The sequence below is a fragment of the Aethalodelphis obliquidens genome, unplaced genomic scaffold (genome assembly GCF_003676395.1).
Source record: "Aethalodelphis obliquidens isolate GAN/ISIS:26980383/991018 unplaced genomic scaffold, ASM367639v1 scaffold89, whole genome shotgun sequence".
Taxonomy (NCBI): domain Eukaryota; kingdom Metazoa; phylum Chordata; class Mammalia; order Artiodactyla; family Delphinidae; genus Aethalodelphis; species Aethalodelphis obliquidens.
Window position 1 is genome coordinate 4708039 of NW_020838033.1, and position 20170 is coordinate 4728208.

The 20170-nt window shown below is 60.6% G+C and overlaps 1 protein-coding gene across 3 annotated transcripts in view; it reads left to right on the forward strand.

Moving 5' to 3' along the window:
* The window catches only part of RARA (retinoic acid receptor alpha), a 35292-nt gene that overhangs the window by 4716 nt on the left and 10406 nt on the right, over positions 1–20170 (forward strand). Inside the window, exons 2-5 of one of the 3 annotated variants that reach the window (XM_027094822.1) lie at positions 7319–7860; positions 9163–9238; positions 10190–10278; positions 11403–11585. In XM_027094822.1, coding sequence (XP_026950623.1) covers positions 7683–7860; positions 9163–9238; positions 10190–10278; positions 11403–11585 — 526 coding nt within the window. In that variant the 5' untranslated portion in view covers positions 7319–7682. Of the gene's footprint in view, positions 1–7318; positions 7861–9162; positions 9239–10189; positions 10279–11402; positions 11586–15260; positions 16386–20170 lie in introns of those variants that run through there. The other 2 variants (XM_027094823.1, XM_027094824.1) reach the window with 2 other exon arrangements.

A 20170-nucleotide genomic window follows, 5' to 3' on the forward strand; every position in this document is an offset into this window, starting at 1 on the left:
GGTCAGGCAGTCTCTGTGTGTCACTGCGCCCCGGTGGTGTGCCACCGTGACCCACTCGCTCTATGTGTGCCTGTGTGTACACACCTACCTTGGAGTAGCTCCCTCCCGGCTCCTCCCCTGGAGCCTCTGTCCCCTGGGTCCTACCGCAGGTCCCCAGCCTTCCTTCCTTGTGTCCCTCGCCCCACAGTAAACCTTCAGCCCAGGAATCGAGACTTGAGAAGGGGAAGCTGCGGTGGGGAGTTCTCTGATCTCCAGTCACGGCAGGAAGTGGAAGGGAGGGGGACCCAAAGGGGAGAACCGTGAGTGGCAGGCGGGAAGGGAGGGCCCGTCAGCCCTGCGACCGACTGCGCACACTGCAGTGGGGTCGGGTGTGTGTGTGTGGCCACCTTCCCAGCTGACCCCTTCCCTCCAGTTCCAAGTAGGGGAAACTTAGGGGACAGCTGATTCCCCAGGGGCTGCTAACAATCTTCCTCGCCCCCCCCCACTGAAAAAACTGGCTTCCTGTCACGTGGCTGTCACTTCCTGGCCCTCTGTGGTTCCCGGGATGTTTGTTGTTGGTTGCCATGGAGATGGCCGCCTTGGGCACTACCCTGGTTCTCTTGGGGAGGGAGCTGCCCCTCCCCCTAGGCCCACAGTTTTTGGGGGGGGGATTGGGGGGCATGCCCAGGGGGCTGTTTCAAGCTGAGTGTGTGTGGTCTCCGATGCCCCAGATCCCCCAGGGCACCCCAGACTTCTGTCTGTGGGAAGGAGTCACAGCCACCTACTCAGACTGAGCGTCGGGGAGACTGTGACCACGTCTGGCTGTGCTTGGCTGGCTGTGAATCTGACCGATTGTGCAGACCCTGTCCCCTCCAGCCTGGGTCCCGCAGTCCCAGAAAGATGCCCGTTCTTGGAACCTCCGCTCCCTCTCCCCTTTCCCTTTGGAGGCTTCTCCCGTCCTGTGTTCTCATGGAAACTACCTTCCCCAGGGAGTTTCTGTGGTTTCTTGGGGTCCAGGCTGGAGTAGGGAGGGGCTCTGGGCAGGATCCCCAGTTGTGTGTGTTTTGGGGCCGGGGAGGTGGTGGTCTGCAGGGCCTCCTCTCCCCTCCACACACAGCCTGCACCCGCTTCACCCTGATACCACAGGCCCTGTGCTTTAAGGGGCTGGTCCTGGGACTTTGTGACCATCCGCCCCACCCCCTGGTGGGCTTCCCTGTTCAGCTGGGGGTGGAGAGGGGAAGAGATTCCCCCTAGTTCTAGCCCCACCTGAGTAGGTGGGTGTGGAGCGTGGGGCGTAGGAAGTTCCTGGGGGTCGCTGGATGGGGGGTGTGGGGCGGGGCACGGTCTGACTCAGGCCTGGTCTGGGGTCAGAGCCAAAAGGATATCCTGAGGCGGGAGGGGGGCGGGGGCGGGCGTTCCCGGCTTCCCTGCAGCCCGGGTCCCTAGGGAAGGACGCCGGGAGGGGGCTGGTAGCACTGGGTCGTGCCGACAGTTTGTCCGCCCCGGGGTAGGGTTGGGGCAGAGCTGGGGGGTTGGGGGAGGCGGGTTGCAGCCGCGCAGCCGCGCACATACCTGCTGCTCTGTGTGTTCGGCAGACCCCGCCCCTTGTGAGAGTTATGCTTCCTGCACCGCGGAGAGGGGAGACAGTGGTGAGGGGGCAGCTGCCAAGGTGGGGGTGGGGAAAGCCCCGTGCCAGGCTGGCTGTGAGGACGGTGGTTTCCAGGCTGGGGGGGTGTCCCCTTTTGTCTGTGCCCCTTCGGTCCCCGACCCGGACAGAGCTGCCTTTGTGTGGTCCACACACTCCTGTGGTCTGGCTGTGGCCTCGGCAGCCTCATCTCTTCCTCTTCCTGTTTTCTTCCTTCCCTGTGGGCCCATCCCTCTCCTTGAGGCCTGGGCTGCCCCCTGCCCTTTCACCTGTTCTCTGCTCCAAGAGAAGACTGGGTGGGAGGCTTCAGCTCTGGTTCCGGGTGGGCCCCTCAGCCGCCCTGGGCTTCGGAGGCCCTGGGCACATCTCCCAGGGGGCTCTGGGGTGCAGCCCCTGGGGTGCGGAGTCGGGACACTGCCCTGACCAGCAGACATCCCCCCCACACACACTTCCTCCTCCCAGCACCTGGCCTGTCCTGGGCTTGGGTTGTCCAGTTGCCCTTTCTGCCTGGTATTCAGTCACTGCGGGGATGATGGCCCGTGAAGGTCAGGCAGCCCTGTGTAGCTGGGGCAGAAGCTTGGGCGGGTACAAGTTGGGGAGACACCAGATACACTTTTCTGGGACTAGGTGCTGTGTCTTGAGGCAGTGGGCAGTGGCAGCATCCAGAGGCCAGACGCTGGACTTCAGCACTCCCCTGACTCTCTCCGTAGATGTGCTCAGGCCCTGCACGTGCTTGGGGCAGGTTTTCCAACAAGTCCCAGCTCCAGCGAGGCAGGCCCGGGCTTCTGAGGACTGGTGGGGAAGAGGTGCCCTCCACTGTCCCAACCTCACCCCGCTGGTCCTTCTCAGGCCCTCCTGGGGTGGTCTCTTTCAAAATGAGGCTGGCCTTGCTGGCTTCCTGCAGCCCAGAGCCTGGAGAGCAAAAGGTAAACAGAGGACCGGAGTGGCCAGGAGGAGAGAGGGGCCTCTGGAAAAAGGGGGAAAAGGGAGTAATGTTCACCATTCTGCTGATCTGAGGAGTGTGGGGGAGGGGAGAGGTTTTGGCTTTGCGTGTATGTGAGTGTGTGTGTATTTTTCTGGAAAGTTTATAAATAGTTCCAGCCCACTGTTCTGGTTTGAAATCTGCCCTGTCCCGCCCTGCCCTGCTCTGCCAGCTCCTGACAGGGGAGGGGGTCCAGAGGGGCTGGGTCTTTGCTTCCGTCAGGGCTGGAGTCCCTGTCCCCCACCCCCAAGTTGAGCTGGAGCTTTGGGTGTCATTTGCATATGATTCACTGACTGTCTAGAATGCCTAGGAAAGCCCCTGTCCCCCCTTCTTTTAAGCGCCCCAATCCTTATCCCCTCCTCTCAGCCCGTCCAGGACTGCCTGGCTTCTATTCCTTGCGAGCCATGGTAGTGGGGTAGCCTGGGAAGCAGAGAGGAGGGATTGGGTGAAGAAGGGGGGCAGGGCCAGCTGGGTTTGGGGACCCCTGGCTCCTCTTCCCTGAGGGTAGGGGGGGAAATCGTCTATTCCTCTTCCCCTCCTCCCCTCCCCATGTCCAAAGGTTTCCCTTTTTTGGTTTGTGAAATGAAAGAAGGGAATTTGGGAAAGGGTTGTGGTCAGGCCTCCACCCACACCCCGAATATTCCTCTCCCCACAATCCTGTCCTCAGTCTGGGGGGAAGCAGACCCTGGAAAATGGGTAATTCTCCCGCTCAGCTCTGTCAGCAGCTGCTAGCTGGGGAAGGGACAGCAGACATACTGCCCAGGGAGGCCCCGACCTGGTGCTGGCAGGCGCGGGGGAGGGAGGGGACCCGTTGCCCAGCACCTCCTGTGTGCCGGGTGGGCGCTGTGCTAGGTGCTTTCCAGGACTTTTATCTCTTAAATCACACAGCCGGTTATTGAGGTAGGCAGTTCACAGACGAGTAAACAGATGCTTAGAGAGGTTAAGTGACTCGCCTAAGGTCACCCAAAGTGGCAGAGCTGAGATTTGACCCTTCAGACTTCTGGTTCTTTCTGCTGTCTTCACAGCTTGGCCAACATTTGCCTTTTTCTCCAGATGTGTGACTCTGGGGACATAAAGAACGGGTAGCTGGGGACACCTGACACTGGGGGAGGGATCCTGGAGCCTTTTGAGGGTGAGGGAGGCCCCAGCGGGCAGGGGTGCCTGGCTGGTGGCAGGTGCTCTGGCCCTCCCCCCCACCCCCCCTTTCTGCTGTGCCGAGGCTGGGCTCCGGGTTTGGGAGGTGTGGGCCTGTGGTTTTTCTCTCCCTCAAGGGAGGGTGCCCACGGGCAGTGGAGGTGGCGGGCATAGGGTGGAGGTTGGATGTGGGTAATTTGTTTTCCCTTTCTTTGGTGCTGGTTTCGATTCTCTGACAGTGTCTTCTCCACCCCTGGGTGCAGGGGGCCAGGGCCCAGGCATCTCCCCAAGGGTCGTAGTTCCAGAGGGACCTTCTGAGGCCAGGGCTGTGCTCTTTGGCCCCGCCCCCATCATCCCTGCCCTTGCCCATCCCTGTTCCCTGGTCAGCCTGGCCCTTGGCCCATTTCTGTAACCTTTGCCCCTTCCCTTGGCTCAAGGCCTTCCCCAGGGAGCTAACTGCATTGAAGTTTGCAGGCTGAGCTCCTTTAGTGAGGCTCCGATGGGGGTGGGGAACACCTTCCAGCCTCTCCCTGGGGTGTGTATCTGTGGCTGAGGTTTGAAGTACGGTCCAGTTTCAAACTCCTCAGGGGCAGAATTGAGGCATTAAGGCGGCTGTCGTTAATCTCTCCTCTGGGGTCAAGGGTTGGCTCCAGAGGGTCCAGATCGAATCTGCTGCTGCCCCCCACCCCGCAAAAGCTGGGTCAGGAGGCCTGGGTTCTGGAGTGAATGGCTTCCTGGGCCTCACCTCAGAGAGGCCGGCCCCCATTTGGACGTGAATCCACCGGCGTGCTTCTCTGTGTCTGTGGACCCTGCTGTGTACTGGGGGGCCGGCCCGCAGGGAGGCAGGTGCAGAGGTTCGCCTGGCGGGGTGAGGGCCAGGGTAAGTGCAGTTTGGGAAACTCTGAGGCTGTGGTGGTGCGTCTGTGGGGAGCTGTGTTCCGGTCCGGGCATGCAGGCCTGGAGCCGGCTTCACTGTGTGTGGAGCCCAGGTGTGGAGGGATCGCATCTCCGGGTTTCCTCTCCTCATGTGTCACGTGCGTGCCCGCACGCACCCAGGCTAGGTGTGCAAGCACGCGTGCTCTTGTCCACCGGACGCTTTCCCTGGAGCTGCGCGTGTGACTTTCTGCAAGTGGGTGTGCGCGTATGTGAGGGTCTGACTGTCAACGCTGGTGAGGCTCAGCCAACCCCTCCCTCCCTTGCTGGCTCGAGTTTCCCTTGTGTGGCGCCCCTCGGGGTTGTGGGGGGCCAGGGCGGCAGCTGGCCAACGGGTGGGGTCCCTGCTCCTCTGACGTCAGCCTCGCAGCCCGGGAGGGAATTGGCAGGGGCGTGGGGAAGGAAGGGGGCACCTCATTCAGGAGTAAGAAGAGAGGCCCTATGGTCGTCATAATTAGTAACAGTCAAAATCATGCTCGTTAACAATAGGGGAGCTGCCCCCTTCCTTGCAAGTACCTGTCCCCCTCCCCCTCCCTCAGCCCCGCACAGTCACAGGCTGGCTGGCCGGCGCGGCTGGGCCCCGAAGTCCTGGCCTCGTCCATAGTGGCCTTGGCAGAACTCCCCCATCCCAGGCATGGTCCGCAGCCAAACGCTGGCCATGTGTGTGTCCTCTGGACTCCAGGTCCGAGCCTGGAGCCTGGAGCCTGGAGCCTGGAGCCTGGCACCGCCGGAGCTTGGGGAGGAAGGGCTTGGAAAGGGAGGTAGTCCTTATTTGGGATCTCTGTGGCCCTGTCTTCTTTTCTTTTCTCTTTCCTTCCTCCCCGCCTTTCTTTCTTCTTAACAGCTTTATGGAGATACAATTCATATACCATAAAATTCACCCATTAGAGTGTACAATTCACTGGTTTTAATATATTCACAAGAGTTGTGCAACTGTCACCACAATCACTTTTAGAAAATTTTCATCACTCCAGAAAGAGCCCCCATACCATTCAGCAGTCACTTCCCATTTCCCTCGGACCCATGCCCCAGCCCCTGGTAACCACAGTCTACTTTCTGCCTTTATAGATTTGCCTATTTTGGACATTTCATATCAACGGAATCATACAATAGGTAGTCTTTTACAACTAGCATCATGTTTGCGGGGTTTATCCATGTTGTCGTGTATATCGGTACTTTGTTCCTTTTTATGGCAGAATAACATTCCATTGTATGGATGTACAACTTTTTATTTATCCGTTCATCAGTTGATGGACATTTGGGTCGGTTCTACTTTTTGGCTGTTAGGAGTGCTGGTATGAACAGCCACACCCACGTACAAGTTTGTGTGTGGACTTATGTTTTAACTTCTCTTGGGTAGATACCTAGAAGTGGAATTGCCGGGTCGTATAACTCTTGTGTTTAACCTCTTAAGGAACTGCCACACTGTTTTCCAAAGCAGCTGCACCATTTTACATTCCCACCAGCAACGTCTGAGTGTTTTAGTTTCTCCGCATCCTCACGTACTTGTTATCAGTGTTTTTGATTATAGCCATCTTAGTGGATGCAGAGTGGTATCTCATTGTGGTTTTGCTTGGCCATGTTTCTTTCTGTCTCTTTTCTTTTGTCTCTCATATATGTCATATGTGTGGGTATATACACACACTCATATATAAATACGTGCATATTTATTGATACTGTTTATATATATCCTCCTGGACCTCTTGTGGATGCTTCTCTTTCTCCGTCTCGTTCTCTGCTCTTGTTGCTGCCTGTCTGTCTCACCGTGACGTGGAATTTCTGGGTTCATCTCTGTCTCTTGCTACCCGTGGTGTTATCTCTGCGTGTCCTCGGGTCCCAGCTGTTCAAACAGGGTATGGATTTGTGGATGCACTGGTGGAGGGGCATCTGGCCTTTCATCTTCTGCCCACCTCCCACCCTCTCCAGGGAGGTTGCTTCTGCAGACAGAGTATGTGGGTGAACTCTGAGATCAGTCTCCCTTGCCCCTCCATTGCCTGGGAGTAGGGGGCTTCCACCCTGGGCAGTCCCTGCCCATCATGCTGTTGGGCAATGGAGGTGATACCCAGGAGTCCTCAGTTCCCATTTCCCTATTTGTATGTATGTAAACGGGCCTCCCCTCCAGCCCGTGGGACAGACCCATCTGGGGTGCTCGGGCTTGGATTTGGGGGGGAAGTGGTGTAAGCGGGGGCCCCCTGGCTTAGGAGTCATTTTTCTGAGAAGTGCCACCGCTTTAGGGAAGCGGCTTTTCCTCCCCCTCCCTCCTCCCTTCAAGCACACGTTCTCTGCATCTTGACCTCAGGTAACCCGCTTTGGGGGAAGGAGGGCCAGCTGCCTTCCTCTGCTGCAGGAATCTTCTGGGGTGGCATGGCACCGGGGACCCTTTCCTCTCAGGATTGTGGGTGAGAAGTCCTCCTCGGCTCTGGGCTCTGTCCCCGTCTCCCCAGCCTGGCTCTGCTGTCCTGCCACCCCCAGCAGTGTCTGGGCCCTACTCCCAGGCCGTCTCTGCCAGCCAGGCATGGTGCCAGCTGTCTGCTCAGCCGGGTGCCACGGGAAAATCGCCGGCCGCCCAGGTTGGGGAGCTCCGCGGGGAATGCCCGTGCGCCTGCTCCTCAGTGCCCACTCACCTGTCTTTTTTCTCTCTGCAGCATCACAGGACATGGCCTCCCCAGCCACCTAGCTCGGGCCCACCTAGGAGAGGGATCCTTTCGGCGTCCTGAAGGCCAGCTCTGGACCTTCCTGGGAAAGTGTCAGCTCACAGAAGTGCGTGACCAAAGGACCGGCTCTTGGGACGTCCCCCAGCCCACCTGGCCCCCAACTGGAGTGGGGGCTCCAGGAGGCTGAGATCAGCCTGCTAGCCTTGGACCACAGCTCCAGGACAGAAGGGGGGGTGGGCTGACCACCCAAACCCCCTCTGGGCCCAGGCCCCATGACCCGAGGAGAGGCGGCCTGAAGCCTGCCAGAGCCTTCGGCCAGACTGTCTGCCTGCCCTTCTGACTGTGGCTGCTTGGCATGGCCAGTAACAGCAGCTCTTGCCCAACACCTGGGGGCGGGCACCTCAATGGATACCCGGTGCCCCCCTACGCCTTCTTCTTCCCCCCCATGCTGGGTGGACTCTCCCCACCGGGCGCTCTGACCACTCTCCAGCACCAGCTTCCAGTTAGCGGCTATAGCACGCCATCCCCGGCCAGTAAGTGGAGTGGTGGGCATGGTGGGAGGGGCGGTGGAGGGCGGCAGGCCGAGGTGGGCCTCTAGGCACATCTCTTCGGCAGTGGCGAGGGCTCCTCCAGACAAGGGGGATCGTCGTTTGGGGGGCTTGTAGGCTGATGGCTGTGACTGCATTTGGTGTTGCGGGGGACAGAGGGAGAGCTGAACAGTGCTGTCCTCCGGCGCCTCTCACGCCGCCCCCCACCCAGTGCTCTGCCGTGGAGGGCCTTATAAATAGCTCCAAGGACTGGACACGGAGGCTGGAGGCGGGTAAACAAACCTCTCGACATTTGGTGGAAATGGCAGCTCTACTGCGAGCAGCGCCCCACCTCCGCCCCGCCCCATCCAGTGCCTCTGGGGGAAGGGGCCTGAAGGCGTAGAATCCCCTCCCCTCGCCTTGGCCAGGCTAGGTGGTGCTTCCCTTTGTGGGGAGGGTGAGGGGGGCCCACAGGCAGCCTGGTGGGTCGGGGCAGGGTCCCAGGAGGGGGCGCTCAGCCTGGACTCCGGCTGTGGATGCAAGCCTGCTCTTGGCCGGGCCTGTGTTTCCTCTCCGCCTCCGCCTTCTGCCACAGGGGTCGCCTGTTGGCTGGGTGGGGGTCTCGGTAACCTTCCCTGGCTGGCCGAGCCAGGTAGTGGGAGGTGGCGGCAGCTATGGCCAGCTGGCAGAGTCCAGGCCTCGGGCCTGCCAGGACGCTTACAGTAACTCGGGCCCCCAGGGCCCAGCTGGGCGCCGGGCCAGGGCTTGGCGGGGGGGGAGGGAGCCGGGGCCTGGCCTGGGGCAGGAGGGGGTGGAAACAGCAGAAGGGGGCCGTGGACGGCGGGCTGGCTGGTCAGCTGCTGACCTGGGAAACGTGTCCCACCTCTCCTGGCAGGCAGGTACTGAATACCCTGCCCCGGGCACCCACCGCCTCTCCCGTGGCCACTGGCAACATGCCTGGCGCCGCTGCCCTGTGCGCCCCGGCTGGGCTGGGTCAGTGCCCCCTTCCCAGTGTGGGGGCAGCGCCCTCTCCCCGGAGCCAGGGAGTCTCTTTGTCCCTGGGGCAGGCCCTGGCTGGGCGCCTCACTGCCCACACTGGCCGGCTGCCCACTGCCACCACTGCTTCCTGGCTCACCTCCTCTGGCTGCACGGTGGCCCCCTCCCTCCCAGGCCCCACCAGCCACTGGGAGCAGGGGCTCTAAGTCTGTGCTCCTTTAGGTCCTTACCCTTTGTGCCCTGGGGCAGGGGGCAGGCGGCTGCTGCCTACTCAAACCTCCACCTTCTGTTTCCTCCCTTGGGGGTGTGCAGCCGCCAGCACTTTGACCTGGGAGTCAGAGTTGGAAGCCCGCCCGCTGATTCTGGCCTGGTCTTCAGTCTATGCTAGGTGATGGGGGAGGCCAGTGTCTGGGTTCGGGGCTGCTGGGGAAGGAGCGGGTGTGTCTGTGTGGGGTAGTGCCTGCGTCCATGGGGACTGGGATTCATATCCCAGCTCCAGTGACTGGAGTGTCTGCTTCCTGCCAGGGTGGGGTTTTCAGGGAGGGAGACATCGACATCGAGGGTGCTCAGCCTGGTGCCGGTGGACAGCTTGCTCTTCCCCAGGTGATAGGAACAGAGCCCCAGACACTCTGTCCACCTGGGGCCTGGCTCATGGAGGGTTGGATGGGGCTGGGCCTGACCCCTGACCTTGCCCTGTCTTGTGCCGGACAAGCAAATGTTTTACCCTTCTTTGAATGTTGCAAGCTTCTTCCTCTTTCTTAGAGGTGGGTGGGGAGGGTTTCCGGGTACCCCACTTCCCATCCTGCTAACCTTCATCCCCCAGGGTGGGGTGCCCACATTTCGGGTTAGGCAATGCCCCTTCCTGCCCCCTCCCTTTGTGAGCCTGTGGGTTGCCCTGTCCCTTCCTAGTAAACAACAACTTCTCTTCCTACCCACGGCCCCAGCCTCTGAGCTTCTCCCTGACCTTCCCCTTCTCTGGGACCAGAGGTGTGGCCAGGAACCTGAGGGAGCCCTGCATCTCCCTCCTTCTTGGGCAGGGCTGAGGGGCTTGGAGACCCTGGCTCTCAGCGCTGGGTAGCGAAGCGTGACAGATCAAAGCTCAGGCATGGAGGCAGCCTCGCCTTCCCCGCTCTCCCCACCTGGGGGCTGGTGCTGGGGGTCAGGCAGTTCCTAGGAGGGGTGGACATCTGTGGCCCCCATTCCTGTAAGGAGCGATTACATGCTCTGGTCCTCTGCCGCCCTTTCTGTAGGCAACCTGGCACATGAGGCTCCCTCCTCCCACTTCCCACCAACACAGGTGTTTGGTAGTCCTCCCTCCACCTCCCATTCCTCTCCCCAGGTCAGGAGGAGGCTGGACCTTGGGTGTACCCTTCAAAGACCCGGGGGCCTGTGGAAGGACAGAACTGTTCTCCAGGTCACTGGGGACAGGTGGGTATCTTTTCTGCTGTCGGCTCCCTGGGAGATGGAGTGGCAAGCTCCAGAGATAGGCCAGGATCCCCCCTCTAGACCAGCCCCTGGGGCGTGGTCTCTGAGGACTGGTACTTACTGTGGAGGGTTGGGATTCAGTGTGCCTTGGGGGGAGGGTCAGGGTTGGGTGTGTTTTAGGGGTGGGGAGGTCAAGGTTGGGTGTGTGTTGGGGAGGGGGTCGATGGCTTATGTGTATTGGGTGAGAGGGTCCGAGTGCGTCTGAGGAGAATCAGACCCAGAGCCCGGGAGGGGTGTCAGTTTGTGTGCTGGAGGGGGCGGTGACTTAGGGCACAGAGGGTGTAAGGGGGAGGCGTCTGTGATTGTGTTGTGTGTTTGGGGAGGGAAGGGTCTTTATTTCTTATCACTAGTCTAGGCTGGAGAGGAAACAAACCTGCCTTTTTTGTTGCTCCCCTGGGAATTCCACGGGGTCGGGGAGCGGGGGGTGGGTGGGTGGGAGGAGAGGTGGAGTACGCTGTGTAGCGAGTTCTGGCTTTGCCACTTACTAGATGTGATAACCTCTCTGAGCACGTGTCCTCGTCTGTAACCCAGGGATCTGACCAGAACCTCCCTCAGAGGGCTGAGATTAGGCGAGATCTTTGCTGTAATGCACTCTGGTCTTCACCTTGCCTGTGATCATGCTGTCTCCTTGCCGTGGTACCCTGTGTTACGACAGTGGAAAGGGATCGTGGCCCTTTCTGGGTGGGGGCTGGAGAGAACGGGAGGCTAACATCTGTGGAGCACCTACTGTGTGCCTGGGACTTTATCTGTTTTACAAATCTTAATCCCGACAATCCTGGGAGAGGGACATTATCTCCATTTACACATGAGGAAACAGCACCGGTGGTTAAGTGGCTGAGCTAAGTGACCTTACAGCTGGGCTGTTTTCTACCATCCAGATAGGCAGCTGCGGGAGGGTATTGTGGGGAGCCCTCCTGGGTGTGGGGAGCTCAGGGCCATGGTAAAACCCCCTCTCCCATGGCTGAAGCCCCGCTTCTGCCTCAGGACCTTCTGCTTTCACCCAGTAGGGGGCGTAGGGGACGGCCTCCCCCCTAGCCACGCCCCCTTTTCTGTTTTTGATCCTGAAGGCTGGAGGGAAAGACCGATAAGAGGCCTGGGCCAGATCTCCATCCTGTCCTGGAAGCTGCGGATACAATCTGTTCACACCCATCCTCGCCCCCAGATCAGCCCACTGCAGCCCGGGGAGTTTGCAGAGCTCAGCGGGCACCCTCCCTCCATCTCCATCCAGACAGACACTGTAGGAACAGAGTGTAAAAGCTACCGTTCTTATTTTGTTTCCATTTGTGGAGTGGGGGCAGGGAGGTTGGAAGCTATCTGTAGAGGAGCTGGGGATGGGAGCCCCTAAAGACTGGGTCCAGACTTTTCCTTTCCATCCACACATTTGCTGTGTGGCCCTGGGGTCTGGGGGAGCCTGGAGAGACTGGAGGGTGTGAGCCCTTCTCCTTTCCCTCTCCTCTGCCACTCCCCTTTTCAGTCTGTATCCTCCCTCCCCCTGTTCCTGCCCACTCTTTCCCTGGACAATAGGAGGGACAGCCCAGGGAGAGGGGGGACTGCTAGCAGTGCCCTCCCTAGGGTCCAAAATGCAGAGTCAGCCAAAAGACTGTTGGACAGGGTTTTGAATGAAAATGCGGCCCCCTCACCTTTTATCTCCAAGCATTGATAGTGCACAGGCCCCCTCAGGGCAGGATCCCAGCATGGGCAGGGGGAGGGGACTCAGGGAAGGAAGCCTGTCCTCTTAGGCTGGCCAAGACCTGAGACACTGTGTCTGCCTGTGCCAAGGGCCCTGTGCCCATGGGGATGTGCCAGTGCAGGCCCTGACTACCCTTTGAGGGGTAGTGTCTGTGGAAAGAGGAAGTGTTTCCCTTCTCCAAATCACTTTGGGGCGGTGCCTACAACGCCCTCCTTCTCTGCGTTTTCAGTGGTGGGGCACAGCCCATGGAGCTGGACCTCCCAGGGTAGACTGGAGGCCCTCTGCCCCGACTAGATCAGAAATAGAGGCCCTCCCCTCCCCATTTTGACTTCTGAGCTGCTGGGAACCTCAGCCCACGGCCCAAGTTCCCCTTGGCAGAAGTCTTAAAGGACAGCTCTTCCTGCGCAGCCTTGGGCAGATCACTCAACCTCTCTCGAGTCTGAGTCTGTTTCCTCCTCTTTAAAGCAAGACTCCTAATTCGTTGCTTGCTGGGCAAGTTGCTATGAGGCCACGGTGACCTGCTTGCTGGTGAGGGCCTGGGCGAGCTTCAAGTACCCTGCAAAAGCAGTGATGACGAGGGTTGGGTGGAGCCGGGCATTGTCTTGGGGGATGGCTACCCTGTACTGGGACCTGATGTCCGTCTGGCCCCGGGTCTCATGACGTCCTGCTTGTTATCCCCTCCAGATGGGGTTGGGGACTGGAGGGACCCCTGCCTGGCACAAGCGGAGGCCACTTCAGTTCTGCCCATACCTGCTGAGGGCCTGCTAAGCACACAGTCCTGGAGGAGTTGTGGGGGACACGGCAGAGGAGGACGGGGCCCCAGGCCTGCCACTCGGTCCTCCGCACGTCCCCCGCTGCCCCCCCCCAGGCGGCCAGAACCTTCCTTTTTCCCTCTTCTCCCATTGCCCCAGGACACTGTGTTCTGCTCTGACCTGCCCCATGACCTTGCTGTTGCCCAGAACAGGCATCTCACCCCGACTTCTCCACTTCTCTAGCTCCGGAAATCCTATCCATCTTTCAAGGAATATCTCGAATACCGCCTCTTCTCAGAAGCCTTCACAGATGTTCCCGCTTCCTTGCTCACTCGCTCCCTCCTTTGAAGGCCCGCAGGTCCTTATTTTTTCTCTTAACAACACTCATCTCTCTACCATGAAGTGACTCTCTCCACCTGGTACCTGCAGTGAGCTGTATCATTTGGGAGATCTTTTACTGATCACCAGGTCTTCGATGGCAGGGACAGCCCCAGATCCGTTAGTACCTTGAAGCTGTGAACACAAGGCCTAGCACATAACTGGTGCCCAGGATCTACGTCGTTTGGGAGGAGATACCAAGGGCTGTGGAAGCAGTCTGCCCTCCTCCCCAGCAATCTCATAGACAGCCAAGGCTTGCACCCAGCCTTCCACCTGCAGCCCAGACCTCACTTAGGTGAGACCTCACTCTGGAGCCCAACACCCCCCCGTCCACCTGCCCAACAGACTTTTGTACTTCGCACTCCTGGAAACTTTGCTGTAGCACAAGCCACACCCCAGAGTCCTCTTTGCTACCTCCTTTCCCACACTACCCCCTATCCGACCCCCCCCCGCCGCCACATTGATGACTTTCCTCTATCACCACTGCCAGTTTTGTGGGCTGTGCTGCTATTGTGTGCTGCCTGGACTGTTCTAACTGGTCTCTCTTGCCCTCCTACCATCCATTCTTCATACAGCTTCACACGGTTAAATCTGATTTATAACACTGTAAATCAGATCTTGCCTCTCCTTTGCTTGGAACCTTTTAGTGGTTTCTCCCTGCATTTGAGACAAAATCCAGCAAGCTCACCTGGTCTGGCCTCAGCCCACCTCTCCAGCCTGGGCCTCTGCTCCTTTTTCTTTTGAATTTTATGTTATGTCCTCTGTTAGTTCACCAACGTCTGTAACCCCAGGACCCTTGCACAGGCTCTTTTACTGGGATTCCACTCTTTCCTACTCTTTACCTAACTTCTAAACTTCTACTTTCTTTAGGTCTCTGCTTTGACCTTCCAACCTAAATTAGGTGCCTACATTAATTCTTCAAAGCATACTTTATGTGCTTACTTGTGTCATAATACCAATTATCTCAGTTTGCAATTATTTATAATATGCAGTAATAAACATAAATATATATATTTGTGATTATTTGCTAAATGGCTGTTGCACCATAAGGTCTGCAAAGGCAGGCTCCCCAGGGTATCCACCTGGGAGGTGCTCAGAAAATAGTTTTCCTTGAATCGGCCTGGCATGGTGGGAATATGGGCTTTGATGGCAGAAAGTTCAAATACTCACTCTACCCTTTAATAGCAGTGTGATCTTGGACAACCCACCTAACCTTGCTAAGACCTTAGTTTCTTTATTTGTAAAATAGGAATAATACCACTTATCTCTTACGAGTTGCTGTGAGGATTAAATGACCACATATGTTAGGAACCTGGCTTTTAGACGGTTCTATCCTCGGGAAGCACGTAAATTCCTATCAAATGAGGGAGCTCTGCTGCAGGGTCAGAGGGAGCAATAAGATACTCTCTTCTCCTGGGGCATTCCCCCCGCCCCCCCCCCCGCCCCCCCGCCGCGCCTTCCTGCACCTACCCAACCCAGGTCTTTCTTCCAGTGAAACCGGCATCCCGAGGGCTTCCGGGAGGAAGTGGTCAGCTGAAGGAGCCAGCCCCTCCTTTTCTCTCTCCAGGGCTAGACGGTGCGGTGGGGGGCCCATGCTGGTTCCGCCTGTGGGAGACACCCTGGGCGGGGCTTTGCTCGACTGAAGCACGCCGGGCATTGCGGGGAGAGCCCCCTCTGCACGCGTTTGTGTCAAAGCGCCCGAGCTGCCGCATCGGGTTCCGGCGGGCGGGCGGCCGGAGTCACACATGATGTCACAGACAATGACACAAGCCGGGTGTCTCATTCCCACGCGGTGCCCGAGCTGCACAATGTCATACCCGGGACACCCGGCACGGCGCTAACACTTGGCCACACGCACCCCAGACCTTCGCCTCCTGCCGCCACTCTCCGCGTCTCCGGGGGAGCGGCCCGACCGGGCAGGGGGCTGGCGGGTGAGCCCCGCGGGCAGGCTGGCGAGCGGGTGATGTCACGGGCAGCGGTGGGTGGGTCACCCGGAGGTGAGGCGCCGCCAGGCGAGTTCAGAGAGAGTTCACCCGCATTGCATTAGGCAAATGAGGCCCGGGCTGGGTGGGGGTGTGTGTTGGGGGAGGACAGCGGGACCATCCCCCTCCTCCCGCCCACCACCTCCCTCGCCTTGGCATCGCGGGGCCGGGGACTGACCAAAGCACGGGGGAAGCTGGGAGCCGGAACTGGGACGGGGGAGACGCCCGCCCCTCTTCCGTCCTGGAGCAGCCCCCTCCTCTCCCGGTCCCCAGCCTCCGTCAGTACTCCGTGCACTCCTCCTCTCGAGCCTTTTACCCCTTCCGTCCCCTCTTCTCTCCTCCTCCTGTCCGGGCTCCCCGCCACTTGCCTTCCATGGCCCGCCTCTCCCTCTCAGTTCCCGGTTTGGCGCCCGCTGCTGCCGGACCCGCCGGGAAAGGGTTAAGGCAGGGGCGGTGCCTGGACGGGACGGGGCGGAGGAAAGGGGGTGGGACTGCAGGGGAGGGGGCGCGTAGGCCGGGGCTGGGGGCCCGCGGCGCGCACCGCCGGAGACCGAGCGCAGGGCGGCCGCCCCTTGCCTGGTGGAGGCGGAGGCGGAGCCGCGCGGTCCCAACCCCACCCGGAATCCTCGCCCCGGAGAAGCCCGGGAGCCCCGGCTGGGAGGAGGAAGTGCTCGGTGACTCCCCGCCCCGCGCCGATCGCGCCCCCGGCAGGCGCACTCGGGGAGCCGCGGGACGCTGCCTCGGACACTATGAGACTCGCGACGGGAGCCCCCTCGAGGTGAAGACGCCGAGTTCCCGGGCCTCGGCCGGGCGTTCCCGGGGTCAGCCGAAGGACCCCCCCCCCAGTCCCCCCGCCCCCAGTACACACAACTTCCCTGCTTTTCACCTGGGACTCGCAGAGCGGCCGGCCGACTTGGACGCGGGACTAAGGGCAGAGGGCGGCCCCCGGCCCGGGTCTCCAGTCGGGGCGGGGGGGACGTGCCCCTCGCTCCCAGCAGCTCTCGGATGGCGCCGCCGGCTGAGTGAGGGAGGCGGCGCGCAGGACTTATCCGCCCGGACCTCTTGTCTTCGCGGGGAAGATGTACGAGAGTGTGGACGTGGGGGGACTCACCCCCACCCCCAATCCCTTCCTGGTGGTGGATTTTTATAACCAGAACCGGGCCTGTTTGCTCCCGGAGAAGGGGCTCCCTGCCCCCGGTCCCTACTCCACCCCGCTCCGGACTCCGCTTTGGAATGGCTCAAACCACTGTAGGTACCGGCCTATCCCTCCTATTGTGGGAGCTGGGGGGTGAGGGTGGGCTGTAGGGCTTCCGCTCCACCAGGAGATGCAGGCCTGGGGGCGTAGTGAGGGTCTTGTCTCTACCCTACCCTCCACTTCCCCTTGTTTCTCTTGCTGAAAGTAGGGTGCCCTTGTTGGACAATTGGACTCCCCCGAGTAACCCTGGGCGCTATTTCTGTTGTATTTGGACTGAGGAACTTTGGGGGTTCCTCCTTTCAGGAAACGTTTGTTCATCTCTCCTTCCACTTTTTGCAGGGGAAGTGAAGCCCCTTGCCCCCAGTTTATATTCTTCTTGCTTGCAATCCGATAGCTTCACAGCTGAGTGGTCCTTTCTCCCACCCTGAAGGGTGGGGTAAAGGTCCTATCTGTGGGCTTGTCTGCTTCTAGGAGGAGGGGCCTCCTCCCCAGATCCCACCCCTGCCAAAGCTTTGGGGAGAGCCTGTCCCGGGCGACAGCTGCTGCCCCCAGCTCTTGAATGTCAGGGGAGCGCTCCATTTCTTTGGTGTTGGCAGTGGGGTGTGGCAGGAAGGGGCAACTCCGTCAGATACCCGTCGGCCAGCCTAACCGACCCTTACACCTTGGGGAAGGGCACCTGTCCATCTGAGGGTTGTCCTGGCCCTAGACACTTGGCTGGCACAGGCTTCTATGCCAGGAAAGGAGGGGAGAAGCTACTCTGGTGGGAAGAATCCCCCTCCCCATGATCCTAATACGGTTTGTTCTCTGGAGGATGAGTTTGATTTTTTTGTGGGTCTGGGGCTACTCTGGAAATGAGGGCTGCATCCCCTCCCAGCTCAGCCGTGTCCTTTTGTTACCGTGTTTTCACCTGGGGATGAGGCAGGCACTGGGCTGTCCCTTCTTAAGAGGGCCGCTGCTGATGAGAACCCTGGAGTCCTGGCACCTCCTCTCCTCGCCGTCCTCTGGCTGGGTTCAGGCTTCCCTGGAAGGGAGAGGCCCTGTACACTGGCGGGAGCTGTGAGTGCCTGGGGTGCACACCTGGGCATGTTTATACCCAGCTGTGAGGTAGTGTACCTGGTGGGGGAGAGCGGTGCTTAGGCGTTATTGTTACTTGGCTCCGGTTCTGTCCTCTCCCCTGCTCTGGGCTCAACTCTTCCCTGGGGGGCTTCTCCCACCCTCCCGGCCTGGCTGCCTCTCCCTTGCCTGCCAGGGAGGAGGGGTAGAGTGGGTCTCTGGGGGCCTGGCAGATTGCAGTAGGTTGAAGGGCAACCCGCAATGCCTTTGCTCTGGGAAGAGAGACCTGAGGTGCAGAGACGCCCATCCCTGCCCCTTTCAGAGCCACCTCACCCCCAGCCTTTATTGTCCCGCCCCCTGACCTTTGCCTCTGGGGCAGATTGCCTGGGAGGCTGCAGGCTGCAGACCGTGGGAGGGAGGGCGGGGTGCGCGTGGGTGCACTTTAGGAAAAAAAAAAAAAACGGACAGGCGAGAGGTGTGACACACACTGGGACCCTTCTTCCCATCCTTCCAGAACTGGAGGAAGGTGTTCCCTGCTAAGTGGGATACTTGGGGCGTGGCTGCCATGGGCACTCCCTCCACAGCCTTGGCCACTTTTGCCAGAGGACTGGGGAGGAGATGGGATCCGAGGCCTTGGGCTCCAGCCCTTGGGGGCAGCTCAGCTCTTTCTGGCCCCAAACTGGCCAGGCGAGGTAGGGGGAAGCCTGGAGGCCCTCGGGCAATGGGGGAAGTGGAGGCCTGTTCCCCCGCACCGTGTGTGGGGCAGCGTGGAGCCAGAGGCCCCGGCTCCCCTGTTCCCGTGGCGGGAGTGTCGGGTCTGTGGCAGTGGGTTCTGCCCCCAAAGCTTAGTGGGCCGGGAAAGTGGCTGGGAGGGTTGTGGTGCGGTACAGGCTGGGAGGGCCTGGAAGCTGGGGGTGGTGACTTGAGTGTGTCTACAGTACACGGGCTCATGACCGAACCCCTGGGTGTGTGTAGGTCCTCTGGTGACAGGAGCCCTCCTGCCCGCTCACACCGAGTTCTCCACTCTCTGCTGCCACCTCCACCAAAGGTGGGAAGAGACTGCACGTGGGCTTGGGGAGAAGACCTTCGCGATCCTGCAGGGCCCCGGGGACCTTGCCTCCCTCCCCCAGAATCCCCGTTTTGGGGCGCCAGAGGACAAGGGGTGCAAAGGATGTGGCTCTCCATCTGTCCCCCACCAATCTCGCGGCTCACGCCTCCGCCCGCTCCCAGACGTCCAAGAATGTGAAGCACGTGGATGCCCGTAGTGGGGGGAGGGGGGAGATGCTTATCGGCGGCCGCTGGGTAGGGGCCTTCTTCCGCCGCCGCAGCCGCCGCCGCCGCCGCCGCCGCCGCCGCGCTACACCCAGAGTCACCCCCACCCTCCTCTGGGGTGGAGGAAGGGCGAGGCCCAGCGCCGTGCGCCCCCTCCCCGCCCCTCCCCGCGGGCTGCCAGCGGAGCTGCGGAGGAGCGGGCGCCAGCAGGATTGGGAGGGGAGCCGCTGGCCGGGGGCCCGGCTGATTTCCTGCAGATCTCCTCCAGGAAACCGGCCCCTTGTGCGGGCCTGCGAGCGGCTCTGGGGCGCGGGGACTCCGGAGCGTTCTGCCCACCAGGAGCCGAGCGGGGGCGGGGGAGGGGCAGCCTGGCAGCGCGGGCGGGAGGGGACGCCTGGCTCCCTGGGCCGGTGCCATCCGTTCGCTGGGCGCTGGAACTTTTGAGCTGAGAAGGTGTGGTGCTTCTCCCGCCTCGTCCTTCTGCAGGAAGAGGAGAGATTTGTGGGCTGGGGCCTCTGGGGAGGGAGGTGAGCGGGAAGGGGCCAGGCCGTGGCAGTCCTTCCCCCGCTGGGTGTGCAGAGTTAAGGCTGCGTCCTGACTCTTGCAGAGGCTGGGAGCGTCCTAGAGTGCCCCTGCTACCCTTGGCTGCTGGCTGGTGGCCCGGGAGGTGGGGACTGAGCCGGGGCTCTGGGTGCAAAGGGCACAGTGGGAAACCTCAGAGCTGTTACCTGGGTGACAGGTGGGGATGTGCTGGGCGTGGGGCGTGCAGACCAGTGTGATAGCCTCAGAGGCAGCCAGCTGCTGTGGGGTGGGCCGCAGGGAGGCCTCAATGAGCCCAAACTGTGTACCCTCACCTTCGGTCATCTCCCCCGTCCTGCCAAAAAGTGCAATTTAAAAAGCACATTCTTCCAGTTTCATAAACAGCCTCTGGACTTTGCCTCAGCTCCAAATTTCTACAGACCTTTGCCTCCCCAGTCAGTCCCTGGTCTTAAGCTGCCTGTCCCTCATCTGGGTACCCCCTGTGTCTCCCCACGGCCCCCTCCCCTCAACCCCACTCCATACCCCAAAGCTCTCTCTGTCCTTTCTCCCCCTCTCCTCTGGTCCATTTTAGAGGTCGGGCCTTGGGGGAGGTGGGTCCAGGGCAAAGACTGGATGGGGAGGGAGAGAGGGAGGGGAGGGAGGGCAGAGCCTCCTTCCTCTCTGGTCAGAACTCTGACTGGGATTCTAGGCCATGATCCTCCCCACACCCCCTTGTCCTTGATACCCCCCCCCCCCCCCCCCCCCCTCCCGGCTTTTCTTTTTTGGCTCCTTTTTCTTTTTAGAAAACTTTCGCCCAACAACGGGCTCGTTCCTCGCCCCCCCCCCCCCCCCCTGCCCTCCCCCCGGCCCCCCACCCCCGCCCCCCCCCCCCCAGCAGCTGTTCTCAGGCCTCTCGCCTGTCTGATTTGCTTGTCTGGCCTCTGGGAGAGTGAGGTGGGGAAAACCAGGCCAGGACGGTTCGATTTGGGGTGAG